At 34.7% G+C, this 15,688-nt stretch overlaps 1 protein-coding gene across 1 annotated transcript in view; it reads right to left on the bottom strand.

The window, feature by feature from the left end:
* ADCY2 (adenylate cyclase 2) overlaps window positions 1-15,688 on the bottom strand; it is a 4,311,002-nt gene that overhangs the window by 3,317,954 nt on the left and 977,360 nt on the right. The window contains exon 3 of the mRNA XM_044065410.1: window positions 14,593-14,754. Coding sequence (XP_043921345.1) covers window positions 14,593-14,754 — 162 coding nt within the window. The remainder of the gene's footprint in view (window positions 1-14,592; window positions 14,755-15,688) is intronic.

Here is a 15,688-nt window from a genome sequence, read left to right as displayed (position 1 = left end):
GTGGAATAAGGCCTCTTGCAAAGTAAACCACATTATTACTCCAATGGCATGACTCAATTTGCAAGTGGTATAATTGCTGAATGAATCAAAACTCCTCCTTCTCACAGCACTGTGCACTTGATAAGAAACACATGCGCACCACCGCAGCAAAATACATGACTCATTGCATGCACTTATGCATAGCTGAATAAAAGAACACAGACCAAGCATCCTACAGTCAGTCCAAAGAAATCTCATCTATCAAGCCTTACATCTGCATCATCAACACATACCTCACCAGTCATTACACATATTCCAGTGAGTCACAAGCATGCATTCCACAAACCCTTAAGGCCTACATCCACTCAAATTAATCTCCTGGCAGATGAAGACTCTACTTTACATCCCACTGACATCACTTTCATGAGACTGGACAACAACAACCTGGTTAGTCTCCTTCTGGTGTCCTTTTCCAGAATGATATAATGGTTGCTAGATCCCTCCATCCTGACAAATACAACTGTGATCTGGTGGTGGCAAAAGTCAGGGGAGCAACAATAGGTACTCTACCTAAGGAGGGGTGCAGAAGGACATGATTAACATGCTAAGTATCTGGTAGATGCAGGAAGGACACTCATTCTGAATTTTATCTTGCCATCACCTAGAATGATGGCAAAATTCAAGGACAACATAATTTAGCTTCAGTACTGACCTTGATAGCTGGTGACATTTTGGGGGGATTGAGTATTTGGATGCTTGGGAAAACTCTGCTTACAGGTGATGGTAATTTGCAAAGGGTGGTCTGTATCTATCCTACCAGGGCTTTTGCACCATGGCTAAAACATCTGCTACCTCTATAGTGTCCTGTTTTGCGCAGAAGCTACATATTCAATTTTTCATGTAAAAAATTTCAGATTAGAATACATTAAGGTGGCACTATGCAATTGTAGGAGTCTTAAAAAAAGATATATGTGCAACAACAAAGACTTGGTTTCAGTGTGATGCAATTATACACTCTAGCCCTGGGTTTAGCCCTTACCATGGATTCAGAACTCTGAACAACTTTTGGAGAGTATTAGTCTTTCTTAAAGTTATCCTCATATCAATCCCTTGTGTCTCTAATTTTAAAATATTGGAAATCTAACTCACCAAAACCAAAATCAATGGTTCATAGTCATCCATAGCTCACCATTTATGTCCTCCACAGATTATGATATCCCACTTCATGTCTTATTCAGTATCACCATAAACCCTTATACATTTATTCTTGGTGACTTCAATTACCCTACAGAAAACTGGGTCACTTACACTTCAAATGGAAAGTATTCACAGTGCTTCCCTAACTATTTAAGTGCAAATTGCTTCTAGCAGATGGTGAACATCCCTAATAGGGAACACAATATCCTGCAGTGTGTCCTTGAACTACTACTCTTCCAGTGTACAACTGAACAGATATTATCCTTCATCATAAGAGGAGACCAAAAATTGCTGATGTTCACCCATGATACCCTAACAAATACATCAGGAATGGCCCAGAAGCAAATTTTCTGCAGTTACTTACTGACCAAAATATTTTTTTCTACGTCACTACCTAGAATGATCCTATACATAGAGACAAAATCTTCACCTCTGATTTTTACTTCAAACCTAATCATTTTATTGAGAAAGCAATTTCTGTTCATGACACAAATTTGGGGAAAATTTAAAAACAAAACCTTATACCTCAGCACTTGTATAAACAGCACTCAAAACATGTAGCAGTCAGAAAACACAGAAGTGATTATGAGCTCAGAGTACTCACTCATATCTAAAGTAATTATAAATCCTTCAGCAACTGAGATTGAAAGTAAAGAAACTATATCCATTTTAACATCTCTGACAGGATTTTCAAAGAAAAAAATCAAATAATACATTTCAAAACTGAATGGATATATTATTAAACTACTTTTAAATAAACTAGTACAAGAAAAATAAGTTTAAAACCTTTTTCATCGCTTTTTCCTGTCAAGAAACTAATTCTCTCAGAATGAGTCATTCTACTCCCAGTATACAGGACAATACAATTCACTAGAATGATAGATCTAAAAAAACAAAATAACTTATTTTATTGACATCACTTTTAAATGGAACTGAAATGCATTCTGTTGGGAACATACTGTCTAGATACAATCATGATTCTAAGTGGTTAAAACTACAAATTTGTAGTGATTTTGTAAACTTAAAGATTAATAAGATATTTAACTTGGCTAAGAAATCTTTCCCCAAAATATTGGAATTCCTAATTAATAGTAATAAAAAGCAAAGGAAAATATGTCCTACTTATCACAGATTTATAGAATTATTAGATTAGACTTCTTACATTTAGATGACACCTTTTGGAATTATTCCACAAAAATTAATAATGGAAATTTTACCGATGAAGATAAAAAAATAGTGTTAATGTCAATAGAAAAGACTACATCCTCTTTATATTGGAAAATTTTCACCTGAAAATTCTTGCACATAGCATTTGTTACACTAACAAGGCTACATTTATGTATACATTAAGCAGAATTAAATGCTGGAGATGTGATTCTGAGATAACAACTGACTAAATATGTATGGAATATGAATGTGAGGTCCTCTTCCCTTTTTGGAAAGAAATTAATAACATTATTCAAGCAGTGTAGTCAGACACATGTAATATTTCCAAGTCATTGATTTTATTTAATGCTCTGTTCCTTGAAATAATTCTAAGGACTCAAGTGCCTCATATTTGATCTATAGAAACAATAGCTAAGAAAATAATAACCAAGAATTGGAAGAATAAAACTACTCCTTCTTGTATTTAATATCTTAGTATGGCAAAAATCGTATGTAGTAATGAGTTACATACAATTAGGACGAGACCTTCTAACATTACTCATTCTTTTAAGTCGTGGCTTAAACTTAAAGAATTGCTTGAAAAATATTAACTGTTTTTAAGTTGTATTATATTGATATATTACACAACTGTGGACATGTGCAAATAGTTTTTTTTGTTTTATTTTACTCTGATTGTTCTTTGTTATTAAAATAAAATCATTTTTCAAAAAAAAAAAGAAACTATATCCATTATTATTCAAAACTAATTAAAAATGACACCACCCCTTATGATTACAAAGATACATATGGTATCTTTGCTAAACAAATTAGCCAGCAATATCTGTCCCCCTGAATCATTGGTCCATGAACAACACTAAGATCACTATGTAAAAGTGATACCAACCCTGTCTAAAACAAATAACACTATGCCCACAGACCCTGATATTATATCAGGAATCATAATAATTAGTACTAAGTTTGGCCTACCAGAACCTCTATCAAATTTATTTAGTATGTGCCTTTAAAGAAACTTGGACAACAACCATCATAATGCCCATAAGTAAGGGAGGTTAGTCCACTGACACTGATAATTATAGACCCATCTTAGCATCTTTGTTTATAAAGACAAGGAATGAATCATTTTTAATCTCACAAATATAGACTTTGGTTTTATCAATGGCAGATCATGTCAAATGTGTGTGTGTGTGTGTGTGTGTGTGTGTGTGTGTGTGTGTGTGTGTGTGTGTGTGTGTGTGTGCAGCGTGTGTGTGTGTGTGTGTGTGTGTGTGTGTGTGTGTGTGTGTGTGTGTGTGTGTGTGTGTGTCTGTGTGTGTGTGTGTGTGTGCGTGTGTGTGTGTTAAGGTAATACAGATATATTGCACTGGGATACAAAAAGAACCATACTTGGCTGAATTGTACTTTCCTTTAAATACATTTTCACTTCTTCAAATGTAGTGATTTGGAGGAGAATTTTATTTTTGTTTACTTCTTTTAAGTGAGATGCAAAGTCCCAGAACTAAATATGTATATAACAAAGGTGCAAGGCATGCAGTCTTTCCATTTAGGAGTGTGTGTTGAGGTATTTTGGAGCTTTGCAGCCAATAAAACACTTAAACATTTCATGAAATATGTTTGCTCATAAGCAATGTGCACAATTACATAAATGCATTTTTGCACCCTGTGTTTAGTAAAGCATCCATTATTACAATGTTTCATAGACATGGGTCATGGCAATGACAAATGGTGAACAGAAGATTTGTCTTGTTTTAGGAAAGGCACAAATGTACACATAGTGCCACAATTAGAGAGAGGAACATTGTTCTTTGATATACTACAAAAGGCTTGATAAAACTGTAAAAATGTAAAATAATAAAATAAAACTGCAATAATAAATATAAAATAATAGTGAATTTAATGAGGAACTCAGTGGTACATGCTTTCATTCATAAATGAACTTCATAAGACCAAATAATTCAATTCAAAACATCCATTTATAACCACCCTCCCATATCACATGATCATCCTACTTTAATGCATTAACCCTTTCTTTTTCAAAACAACCTTAACATTTTCATGATCATTAATACTTGGACTCATATAGGCATTCAACTTAATCTGCCAACAGTATTCTTTCCAGTCTAATTCATCCTCAGCATCTTGTCTTGCAATAAACCCAACCACATAATCTAAAATATAAATTTAAAAACAATAGACCCTATTAATTCTGGTTGAACTCCATTAACATGCTTAGCTAATGCATTGGTAAAATCTTTTTTCCTCTGTTGCTCTAATGTGTTCGTAAACTCTAGAATGTAACTGTCTTATAGTTCTGCCTGAACTGGCCAGGGATCTGTGCCAACTATTGGTCTTCCTTTGGGTGCTGTACCGAAGGTTAATAAAAGTGCTGACCTGAATAAATCCATGATGAGGAGTTATAGCACTGTGGATGATTTCCTTTCTAGCTGTTTAAGAGGTCCAGCCAATCCATTTAGGAGAGCAGTCGAGCCCCTGATATAGAGCAATAAAATGCTAGTAGGGATTTTGCAGCCGAGTTCAATTCACTCTAGAAAGACATGGTTATGATAAAAAGATGGCAGTGGGATACTATGTTTTTATTTTATTTTACTTTAGTTAATTATTTGGTCTGATGAAGTTCATTTATAAATGGAATCAATTACCACTAAGTTCCTCATTAAATTCAGTATTGTTTTATGTGTGTTATTGCTGTTTTATTTTATTATTGTTCTTTGATATGACAGCAAACACAGGACAGCAGAGAACAGCTACTTAAAGAGTAAGTATGTTATACATTGCTAAGTAGCTGTGCCTTGCTGCAGTGTTATCTACCATCATGTTGCACAGTGACTTAGAAATTATTTACATTCCATTTTCATTGCAATAGAGCTAGAGTCATTACCACAATATTGTACCAAGGCCATCTGCTGCTGTGTCAGCTCTCCCTGGTAGGAGCTCAGCAGTGCCAATTTTGGAACAGGAAAAGGTGTGTTAATGGTGGCTGGTCTGACTACATTTCAGCGCACTCTGTTGTTCATCGCTATTGACAATTCTGCTTAGCTCTATATACTGTGCAGCATGTCAGCAAGGAAGACGATTGTGCATTCAGGTATGTTATTCAAATAGTAAGTACATGCTCCATAAGTTATGAAATTTGTACCAGCCTCTAAAGACTGTCTCCAAAACATGCATGATCCTGGGGTGCCATTTGCTTGTGTACTGATTTAATGGAGCACTCTGGCTACACAGTGGGGGAACTCTAACTATAAGATCATAATACCTCTGCATCAGTCTTTAGGTGATGTTATTCTAGCCTTTACCAGTCTTCCACTTGGAGGCACATGGTTCATGAAATCTGTTAAAGGTTTCTGTTTTTAAATGATTTCTGTTTTGCTTTTAATCAGAAAAGTGAAACTGCATTTCACTAATCATCCTAGCTTTCCCAAACACAAACACATGCACACACAGACACGTGCACACATAAATGTGTGTATATATAATTATCTGTATGCTGTTGAAAAATCTAATACTCTGCAAGTCTTTTAACATGTATAGAATAGGAATTCCTCTCCAAACACTTGGACTACATTTAAAAAATAACAGATAACAATTTGATTGCAAGGCTATAAAAGTTAATCTTATGCAACAAAGACATTTTTTAAATCATAACTAATGGGCAAATATTCCTGTACACAACAGCCCATTATACAATAACAGAGCAGGCATTATAACACTTTAGCAAAGTCAGACTTCATGTGTCAGCAACCCTTGCACACTAACACGCTGCAACAGATGCCTGAGAGTGTGAGGAATCTCACCCATAATCAGTAATAATCAGATTTAATGCATATTATTTCTTATAAGGGAAGCCTCTTAAACCTATAATCTAACTATATTTGTTTTGATTTATAGTAGTTATTCTAGCCTTTTATACATGCATTTTTTTCTGAGATAATATACAATGATCTGCCTGGAAATACATGTGTCAGCAAAGATTATATCAAACCTATGGTTACTCTAAATGAAAGGCATCCCTTTACTGACACTGAGAGAGTGAATTCTTGAAACGGATCATTACTTGGTCAAAGGCTGCAATAATGTTCTCATTTCATTATCACTGAAACAGTAATTTATACTCATTGCCTTTTATTATACTAATAATTCCAAGATATTGTCAATACAAAACAATCTGAAAGGATTAAAATATCTTCACTCTAGTTATGAATGTAACTTCAGGTTAAGTTAGAAAACAGGTTTTCCTAAAGACACTATGAAGCTTTTCTAAGACATCTCTTAATCTCCAATGTCATTTTAAAAATATTTGACATCATAAAAAAAAAAGCATATTTACATGTGGAACATTAAAAATAAATCAATATTTTAAGCTGTGGTGATTTATAGTGATTCCTGGAGGAAATCTGTAAAAGTTTGGGATTTATAAAAATAAACTGAAGTATTGCTGCTTAGTAGAATGATTCTTCTAAAATACAGACATGACCTTTTTCTTCTGTTCTTTTTTTATTTTTTTCATGTTTTCATATTTATTTCTTTATGTATTTATGCATTTTTGCCATTATTTTTGTAAAGCTATATTTCAGGACACTCTATATTAATCAAGCCTATATTCACTATGTGTAGAATATGTGAGCTGAACAAAGAAAACGTTTGCTTTGAAATCATTGATAGGATAAATTCATGGAGAGGTCTCTGCAAATGTAAGAGGTACTTCTTTTGGTTTTCCTCAAATGTTTGTGCATGCATGTGTGTGTGTGTGTGTGTGTGTGTGTGTGTGTGTGTGTGTGTGTGTGTGTGTGTGAGCATATATGTATTGCATGTTTCCTGCAGTAAAATAATAGAAATTAAGCTGTCAATGGGTTTACATAGTCTCATACACTATTCTTTTAAAATTAGTTAATTCCTCTCAATGTTGTTTTTATGGAAGAATAAACAGCATTTATCTACTACAGCAATTTGAAATGCATAAAAAATATATTCATACAGTTTTATACTCATAGTTGCTATATTTTTATCTTTATAAAATGAAAAGGGTTGTGTAAAATTAAACAAAGAAAAAGAGAAGTAGAAATATTAAGTATAGTGATGAATAAAAACAGCAACATTACCTAGACAAACACTGCAGCTGTGGACTGACATTGGTTATAGGTACAGAGCAGTGTTGTTGCCGTACAGAAATCTCCTATGAAATGTAAACACATACAATAAGAGACTCTCTAGCCTGTGCCATCATTTATATGAACTGGGTGATACAGATAAAACACAGAGAAAATAGGAATATGTAAGCATTCATTAACAAAGTGTTTGCTGTACTTTTGAGGTGAATTTCTTGACAGCCTTGTCTCATATACGTACTGACTTATGATTTGTGGCTCAGTCATAACCCCCTAAATAAGGTTATAGTTCACAGGGGTACATACTATTTAACATCCACTGAGTTATAAAGTATGATGCAGCTACCCTCTTATGGTATGTAACCCATTTTCATTGTAAACAAGACCAACTACTAAATTTATAGTCAGATATTCTGTCTTTTCATGGCATCCTGAAACCTATTAATACTTGTTATAGAGCATGCTATATTTTATTACAACTCCTAAACCAATTACAGAATTTCAGATTTACCATCTCTCTTACATTTTAACAAAGCATACTCAGCTATTCTTCTTCTGGCTCTTCCATTATTCCATAGTAACAATTATACCACACTCTTGTTGTTACTGCTATCCTTAATCCATGAAGGACTGGAATGGGAAAAAAGAATTTAGAGGAAAAGCAGTGACCCATACACTGAATGCTGTAAAATGAGAACAAAGATAAAAATCCTATTTTATCTACAATCTGTTCACATACCTAAAGTGAATTGCAGTATGTCATAACAGCATCATCAAAAAATGTATTCACTTATTTAAAAAATTATCTTTCAAATTTATTACATTTACTGATCTCTTATAATTTCTTGGCTTGGAGAACCCATTTGATAAAATATTAAGTGGTTAAAATCTAGTATTCTACACATTGCAAGGTCTCGGCACTTTCTATTGGAAACTTCTAGAAGGATACCATGATCTCTCCTCAAAATAGCTCTTATTTTGAAAATGAAGCATAATGGCAATGCAGAAAAAAAAACTATCGCTTATGGAGTTTCATCAGAAAAGATCAGTTATAGCTTATGAAGGAAGATATAAAAAGAGTCATATTTAAAAGCATTATGTGTAAACGTAAAGTACTAAAACGGGCTTTCTGTAAAACATGCTACAACAACTCGTCCTTAATTCTTAGAAAATATCTCTTAAACTCATCAATCTGAAATCAGAAAATAGACTTTTTGCAACCAGTTCAACAATAAAGATACCAAACCCAAAGAAATGTTCCATCTAAGTATACGGTATGTGTTCTTCAACACACAACATCACACTCCATCATTTCTAGAAATTAAATGTTGTCACTAAATTTACCTTTGCTCTGGTGCAGAGATGATGCTTGTAGTTATTCCATACATGTGAATTACTAGCTGAATCTAATCCTAATCAACAGATGTGTCTTATCAGTAACTGCACAAGGTCTATTATTTTTAAGTCTGACTATCAGTGAGCAGTGGCTGGCATTTTAATGACCATATGTTAAAATGTACAACAGTTGTTTTGGTAACTAAATGTTTAAGAAAAATGTAGTTTCCTTTGCCATTGTATTGTTTTTTTTTTTTATATAAAGACCTAAACCTGGCCTTATGTGAATTAGGTTTGCCATGCAGATGTGAAAATTCAAAGAAAGAAGCTACAGCTTCAGTAAAACTAATCAGTTAATGTTTATTTTACAGGCATTCCTGAAACTACTTTTGCTCTTTATTTTTCATCTGCTTAGGAATTAAAGAAATATTAAAAAAATATTGAAATGCAGCTTGCGGGGTGCGGGTGGATGGGTGGGGGGGAGTCAGGGCTTGCCCCCTGCAAAAAAATAGCTTTTTTTTCATTTTCTTCAATCTTTTTAGATTTGATCAGATTATACACACACACACACACACACACACACACACACACACACACACACACACACACACACACACACACACACACACACGCACACACAAATACCTTTGTGTATATACGTGAATATATATATATATATATATATATATATATATATATATATATGTGTGTGTGTGTGTGTGTGTGTGTGTGTGTGTGTGTGTGTGTGTGTGTGTGTGTGTGTGTGTGTGTGTGTGTGTGTGTGTGTGTGTGTTTGTATAATCTGATAAAATCTAAAAAGATTGAAGAAAATGAAAAAAAAACTATTTTTTTGCAGGGGGCAAGCCCTGACTCCCCCCACCCACCCACCCGCACCCCGCATACCTTGTGCTAATTATATATACCAACTTGGTAAGGGAAAATTCCTAGACCCTGCTATATTACAAAGTTACACACAAAGCACCCAGAACTGTAAGAGTATTTGCTCTTACAGACTACAACTATATATATATATATATATATATATATATATATATATATATATATATACAGTATGAATTTAGTGATAAATATTTAGTCCTACATGATGTATATTACCCTTCAATTTTTATTGAAAGCCTTCTAAAAGGACATCCAGTTACTAGATGAACTATGGCACACTGCTTTGAATTCAGTGATTTACCACTAGACCCTAAAAAGACATAAGTTTCTTGGTGTGATAACAACTGGCCTATTTTGAAGTATTCAAATCTGAGGCCATTTTTAGTCACAATTAGCATTTGCCATGTTTAAATGTTGCTGCACTAATTACTCCAAACAAATGATTGTTGAGTTTAGATTTTGTGTAATCGCCGTTTCTGAAGTCCACATTTTCAAATACAAACTTAAAATTATCTAAGCACTTCAGATAGTAGTTATCATTAATACTGCAAATATGGAATCCGCTCAATGCCCAGTGCTATAATGACAACTGAGTACTGAATGATCTCCACATGCCCTAAGATTTATAGAATCAGAAGGCATATGACAGCCTGGTGTTTATACTGGAGTGTGGATATTAAGGAATATGTGGTTTGTACAGTAATAGTATTCTGAAATAATAGCTTAAATTATTATTTAGCAATATAAAACAGAACATCTGCTAATTTAGTATGCATTTTTCCATTTAGTCTTTAGTTTTTCTTATATCATATGTAGTAACATACCTGAATGAGCATGGAACTTGATGTTAAATTTAAATAAGGTAATTCTGTCATTTCCCATGACTTTCCTCTGTATTTTCATGTTAAATGTTTCTTAACTATAAGAAAAACATTTTATGTGGATGTCGTCCTAAGTTACACATTATGGAACTAATTCCAAAAGAATGAAGGAGTGCTGTGAAGTCTTAAAATTGAGGTAGAAGCAGGGCCCTGACATGTTTTGTGAGGCTTGACTACATATATATGAGTAGGCTGTTGGACCGATAACTTACTGGGTTTATAGGGAGCCATGATATAGTACTGAAGGGCCATGGATGTAATACGGCACCCCTAATAACACACCCTTCCTAAACCAGCAGATAACACTACAGTCATGCATCATTAATGTGATTCTGAATCATTCTGTGTTGTGTCCACACAGAAGGCACCACAGCCAAGCACTGAACCAGAGATCCCCTAATTGTGAAGTGACAAAGCTTTCCACTGTGTCACTGCATGCCACTATGCCTTGAAGTGTGCCACAAAATTTCTATGCTACTGAGCTGCATTTTGCATGCATGGTTTCATCTAAGCAGCACTGGAGTGTTATTTCCCATTCATGATACTGTTCACTGCACTATACTATTATAATGGGTGTCTACATTCTATACTAATGAGTTGCATGCTTATAATGTAAGCAGAGGTGGTGGATGGCAGGTATGGCCTGACTGTACATCATAATCAACTCATTTTCCCACAGCAAATAAAATTATGCTCATGCATCGTAATGGGATTATGAAATATTCTATGCTAAGGACTCACATGATGTATGCATGCTGCAGTCTAAACAACAGTGCCAAGCATCAAAGAAGATCCGAGACAAACTGGAATATCAAGGGTTGTGTTGTGCAGTGTTTATGTGGAGTGGGTTCTTAGGGGACCCAAGGGACTGAGCTTTATCCCTTATTAGAAACATTCCGGAAGAGAATGGAGATATAAAAAATCGAGTGTAGTTATGACATAGATGCACATGGGAATGAGGGAGGGAATAATATGCTGTTAGATTCCACGGTGGTACAGCGGTAGCATTGTTACCTCACAGCAAGAGGTTCTCCCATTTGATTCTCGGCTTAGCTTGGGAGTGCCTTCTGTGTGGAGTCTGCACGTCCTCCCCATGGTTGGGTAGCATTCGAAAGACATGTGTGTGTAAATGGGCATGCCTTCGTTGAAGGTTGGACGTCGAGCTGGCACCTCGGCGTTTAGTAAAAAATCTACTGCCAATCATTAGCAGACTGGAGTTCCGCTGTGGCGACCCCTTACCAGGAAAAAGCCGAAAGATAAACTACAAGACAGCAGTAGTCTTACACATGAGAATAATGGTTGTGGTACAAAGGGGCCTACACCACCACTACAACCAAGTCACTGGTGAGTGATTTGGTACGCATGAACAATATTACTAAGGAAGGAGAAAACACACTCTAGTGTGGTAGTATTAAAATGGGAGCAGGTGAAAATTGTCCCTGCTAAGAAACAGAAGCTTCTAATTAAAAAAAAGAGGAGAGAAAGGAAATATTTTGTAATCCAGCACAGAATCCCAGAACAATGCATTTTAAAACCATTGAACAGTCTGCCTGTTTCCAGTAATAGAGGTAGAAACAACTGGTTGTAGGGGAGGCATTCTTTCAGTCACCCTAGATTTTCACCTAAATGCAGATATTTTAAATGCACACTCACGGGGGATAAATTGTTTTACAATCTGTCAAAATATGTTATCTATTCTGATTGTAGATAATTTATAAAACTGCAAAATGTATCATGAGCAGCCAGAAATTACATCTGAATGAAGATGGCAAGATAAAGTTATAAGTCTTGGATAAGGTATATTACTAATTAATTGAGCATTTGTTAATAAATAATGAAATAAATATGAAATATAAATTCAGCAAATATAATATAGCAATCAGATCATTTTCAGTGTCATAATGATAATCTAATGTATCACTGATTTGATCTTGTTCAACACTATTTAACTTGGCCTATCAAAAAAGTATGTGTTGTGGATATTTTGCTATATGTTTTGTTATCTTGGAATTTATTTCAGGTTTTTATTTTTAAGTTTTCTTACCAGGAAAGATGCATGGATACATTTCTCAGTAATCTATATACATATCGCTGATGGCTTATTTATGAAGTTACATTCTACTGCTTATAGTGTCAATATATAAGTTCAGTAGTACGCTATAGTTTTTAATAGCAAAGCACAAAATATTTCAACTGGCATAGAGTGCATAATAATTGAAATGAGCAGAAGATAAGCACATATGGTTCTTTATTGCAAAATATATGCAATTGTTGAAACAGCACATAAATAATAGTTTGCAGGCTGCAAATTAAAGCTTGCAAGTCATTCATGATTTGTAATCAGGGTTTTAAGTATTTCACCTCATTACAGTCACTACTCTTATTTTACATCTTAAATACTTTTGAAACATTTAATGTGACACTGTCTACTGAAATGAAATTAAGTAAAATGTAATCTGTACCTAACAATAAAACCATGAAAAGGGAGAATTTTGAGGATTAATATCTATAATTTCCACATTTTTTTCGCCATGACTTATTCAAGAGTACTATATTTCTTTTATCATTATTATGTTTTTTACCTCAACTTGACAGCTTAATAACTATACTATGAACATAAAATACAGACAGTAACAACAAATGTGGGTCATTGACAACTAATTTTAAGTACACCCTGAAATTTCATCTCTCAATGATTCTTAGATGCACGTTGAATAGAATATTTTATTTCACATTTTACAAAGAATATGAATATATTTTTAGGTATATGTATGCTTCCTGGCTGCATAGTGATGCAGCAGATAGCTTTCTCACTTCATAGAAAGAAGTTCCCAGGTACGATTCTCAGCTGGGGTGCCTTTTGTGTGGAATCTGCATGTCTTACCAATGCTCGCCTGTGTTAATTCTGGGTGCTCTGGTTTCCTCCCACATTCCAAAGACATGCAGTAGGTGGATTCTGCATTCTAAACTGGCCATAGGTGTGAGTGTGTGGTGTGGAAGAACTACCATGGCAGGGCTAGCTACCTGCTGGTGTAAACCTTCACACTAGATGATTGTCACTGTTGAAGTGACACCTGACCCCATGTGCAAAAATGGGAAAAAAGGGGTGATGGATGGAAATATGCATACCTTCATCAAATGACTAACTCTTTAATACAAAAAAAAAATAGACTTATAGTTTCATTATACAAGGGCCTAGGCCATGCAATGAAGTTAGTCTACATTGCTAGGTCACAAAACCAACCTTAAGCATACTTTGATTTTACATCTCCTTGTCTACTTGGAGAAGATTTAATGGTATAATCAAGAATTATCTTTAATATTCTTTTTAGACCAAATTAGTACAATTTTAGCAATATCTCTGTAATCACATTATTGCTTTCAGTTAACTAAATCTATCTCGCATCTAACTCCACCAGATTGTGTGCAATGACCTTCATCTAATTCTATGTAGAATACATTAAATCAGCTTTACAATTTATCTCCTCTTTTCATCTAGCTTCATGCCACTGACTCCTCAGTATACTTCTGGGAGTACTCCACAAAACAGACAGCTTTTGCCTTCCACAATCTGCTAACAGTTGTTAAATGACAACAAAAGTGAACTTTCTAGATTGTCACACACTGTTATACCTTAGGAATAAATACATCAGATACAAATTTCAAAGAGCAATACTGCTACATAATTCATTTGGTCTTACAATAGCATTAATGAAAAATATGTGGCCATTGACATAGAGTTAAGGCTTTTTTGTTAAAGAAATCACTGTCTTCAAATTATCATATACTGTCTAAAATTCCATGTGAGAAGTTAAGGAAATAGTAACCACTTTTCACCCATGGCCTAAAATACTCCTCAAAAATTAGATGCCAGGCTAAAAATATACTAAGTAACAATGCAGAAAAACATCAAGGCTCTGAGAAGAATGATCTGAATTACATTAAAGCAGAAACAGCGGAGTGCTTAAAGGTCAGTCACAGCTTGAGACATGAATAACTGAAAAGTTTACCTGCCAAGCCAAGTGTTGTCTTGTAACTGAAGTTAGTGACAGAAAGACACTGAGTACGATGGTATGTGACAAAGAAGTTATAATGCTGGCAATTATGGCATCTCTCATATTGAAGGGCAGCATGGTGTACACCACAAAGATAATGAAGAGGAAGAAGGACACCTGCAATAGAACACAGAAAAAGCACTGTAAGACAGGCTTGAAAGCTTCACTGTAATGATATATACTGATTTGATCAATATTGTGGGCATTAATGCATCTGCATACAAATAGATATCACACACACACACACACACACACACACACACACACACACACACACACACACACGCTTTCCTCAAAAAAACAAAACAAAAACCCCAGCATAGTAATCTAAAAGAAAATAACTAATTTTGTCAGTTGTTATTTGAATACGATTTTTGCTAAGGCATTAACATTTTCTGATAATAATATAAGATTATAGCTTATTCATTTCAATAGAAATTTTTTTCTGTCACTGCTTGTAAAAATGAACATATAGATACGCTATGAAATCAATACTAAGCAAAGAATAATGAGAAAGGATAACCTGAGCGTTATTCACTTAGATCAGTGAAATCCATCCATCCATCCACAGCCCCTTTTCCCATTTTTGCATGTGGCGGTCAGGGTGCCACTTTAACAATGATAATCATCTACAGCCATGGTTCACACTGCCGGGTGGCTAGTGCTGCCATGACTGTTCTTCCATACTATGCATTCAAACTCACACTCACACTCTGTGGCTAATTTTAAAGTGTCCAATCCTACTAATGCATGTGTTTGGAAAGTGAGAGGAAACCAGAATATAAGAAGGAAACCCATGTAAGCACAGGGAGTGCATGCAGACTCCATACTGAAGGCACTACTGATGAGCATTGAACCAAAGATCTCCTTACTGGAAGGTGACAATGCTATCCACTGTGGCACTGTGCTGCCACTACATGCCACTATGCCATGATGTGTGCCACTAAAATTAATCATCAATTTAACATTAAAAGAATAGTAGAAGCCTTGGATGACAGGCCATAAATAATTTGAAAAGGAGGACAGAAACATATGAAAACATGTAAAGGGA

This window comes from Protopterus annectens, chromosome 3.part0 (genome assembly GCF_019279795.1).
Source record: "Protopterus annectens isolate FY-2018-M chromosome 3.part0, PAN1.0, whole genome shotgun sequence".
In the NCBI taxonomy this organism is placed as follows: Eukaryota; Metazoa; Chordata; order Ceratodontiformes; family Protopteridae; genus Protopterus; species Protopterus annectens.
Note: the sequence above shows the minus strand (reverse complement) of the source record. Positions and strands in the feature narration are given on the sequence as shown.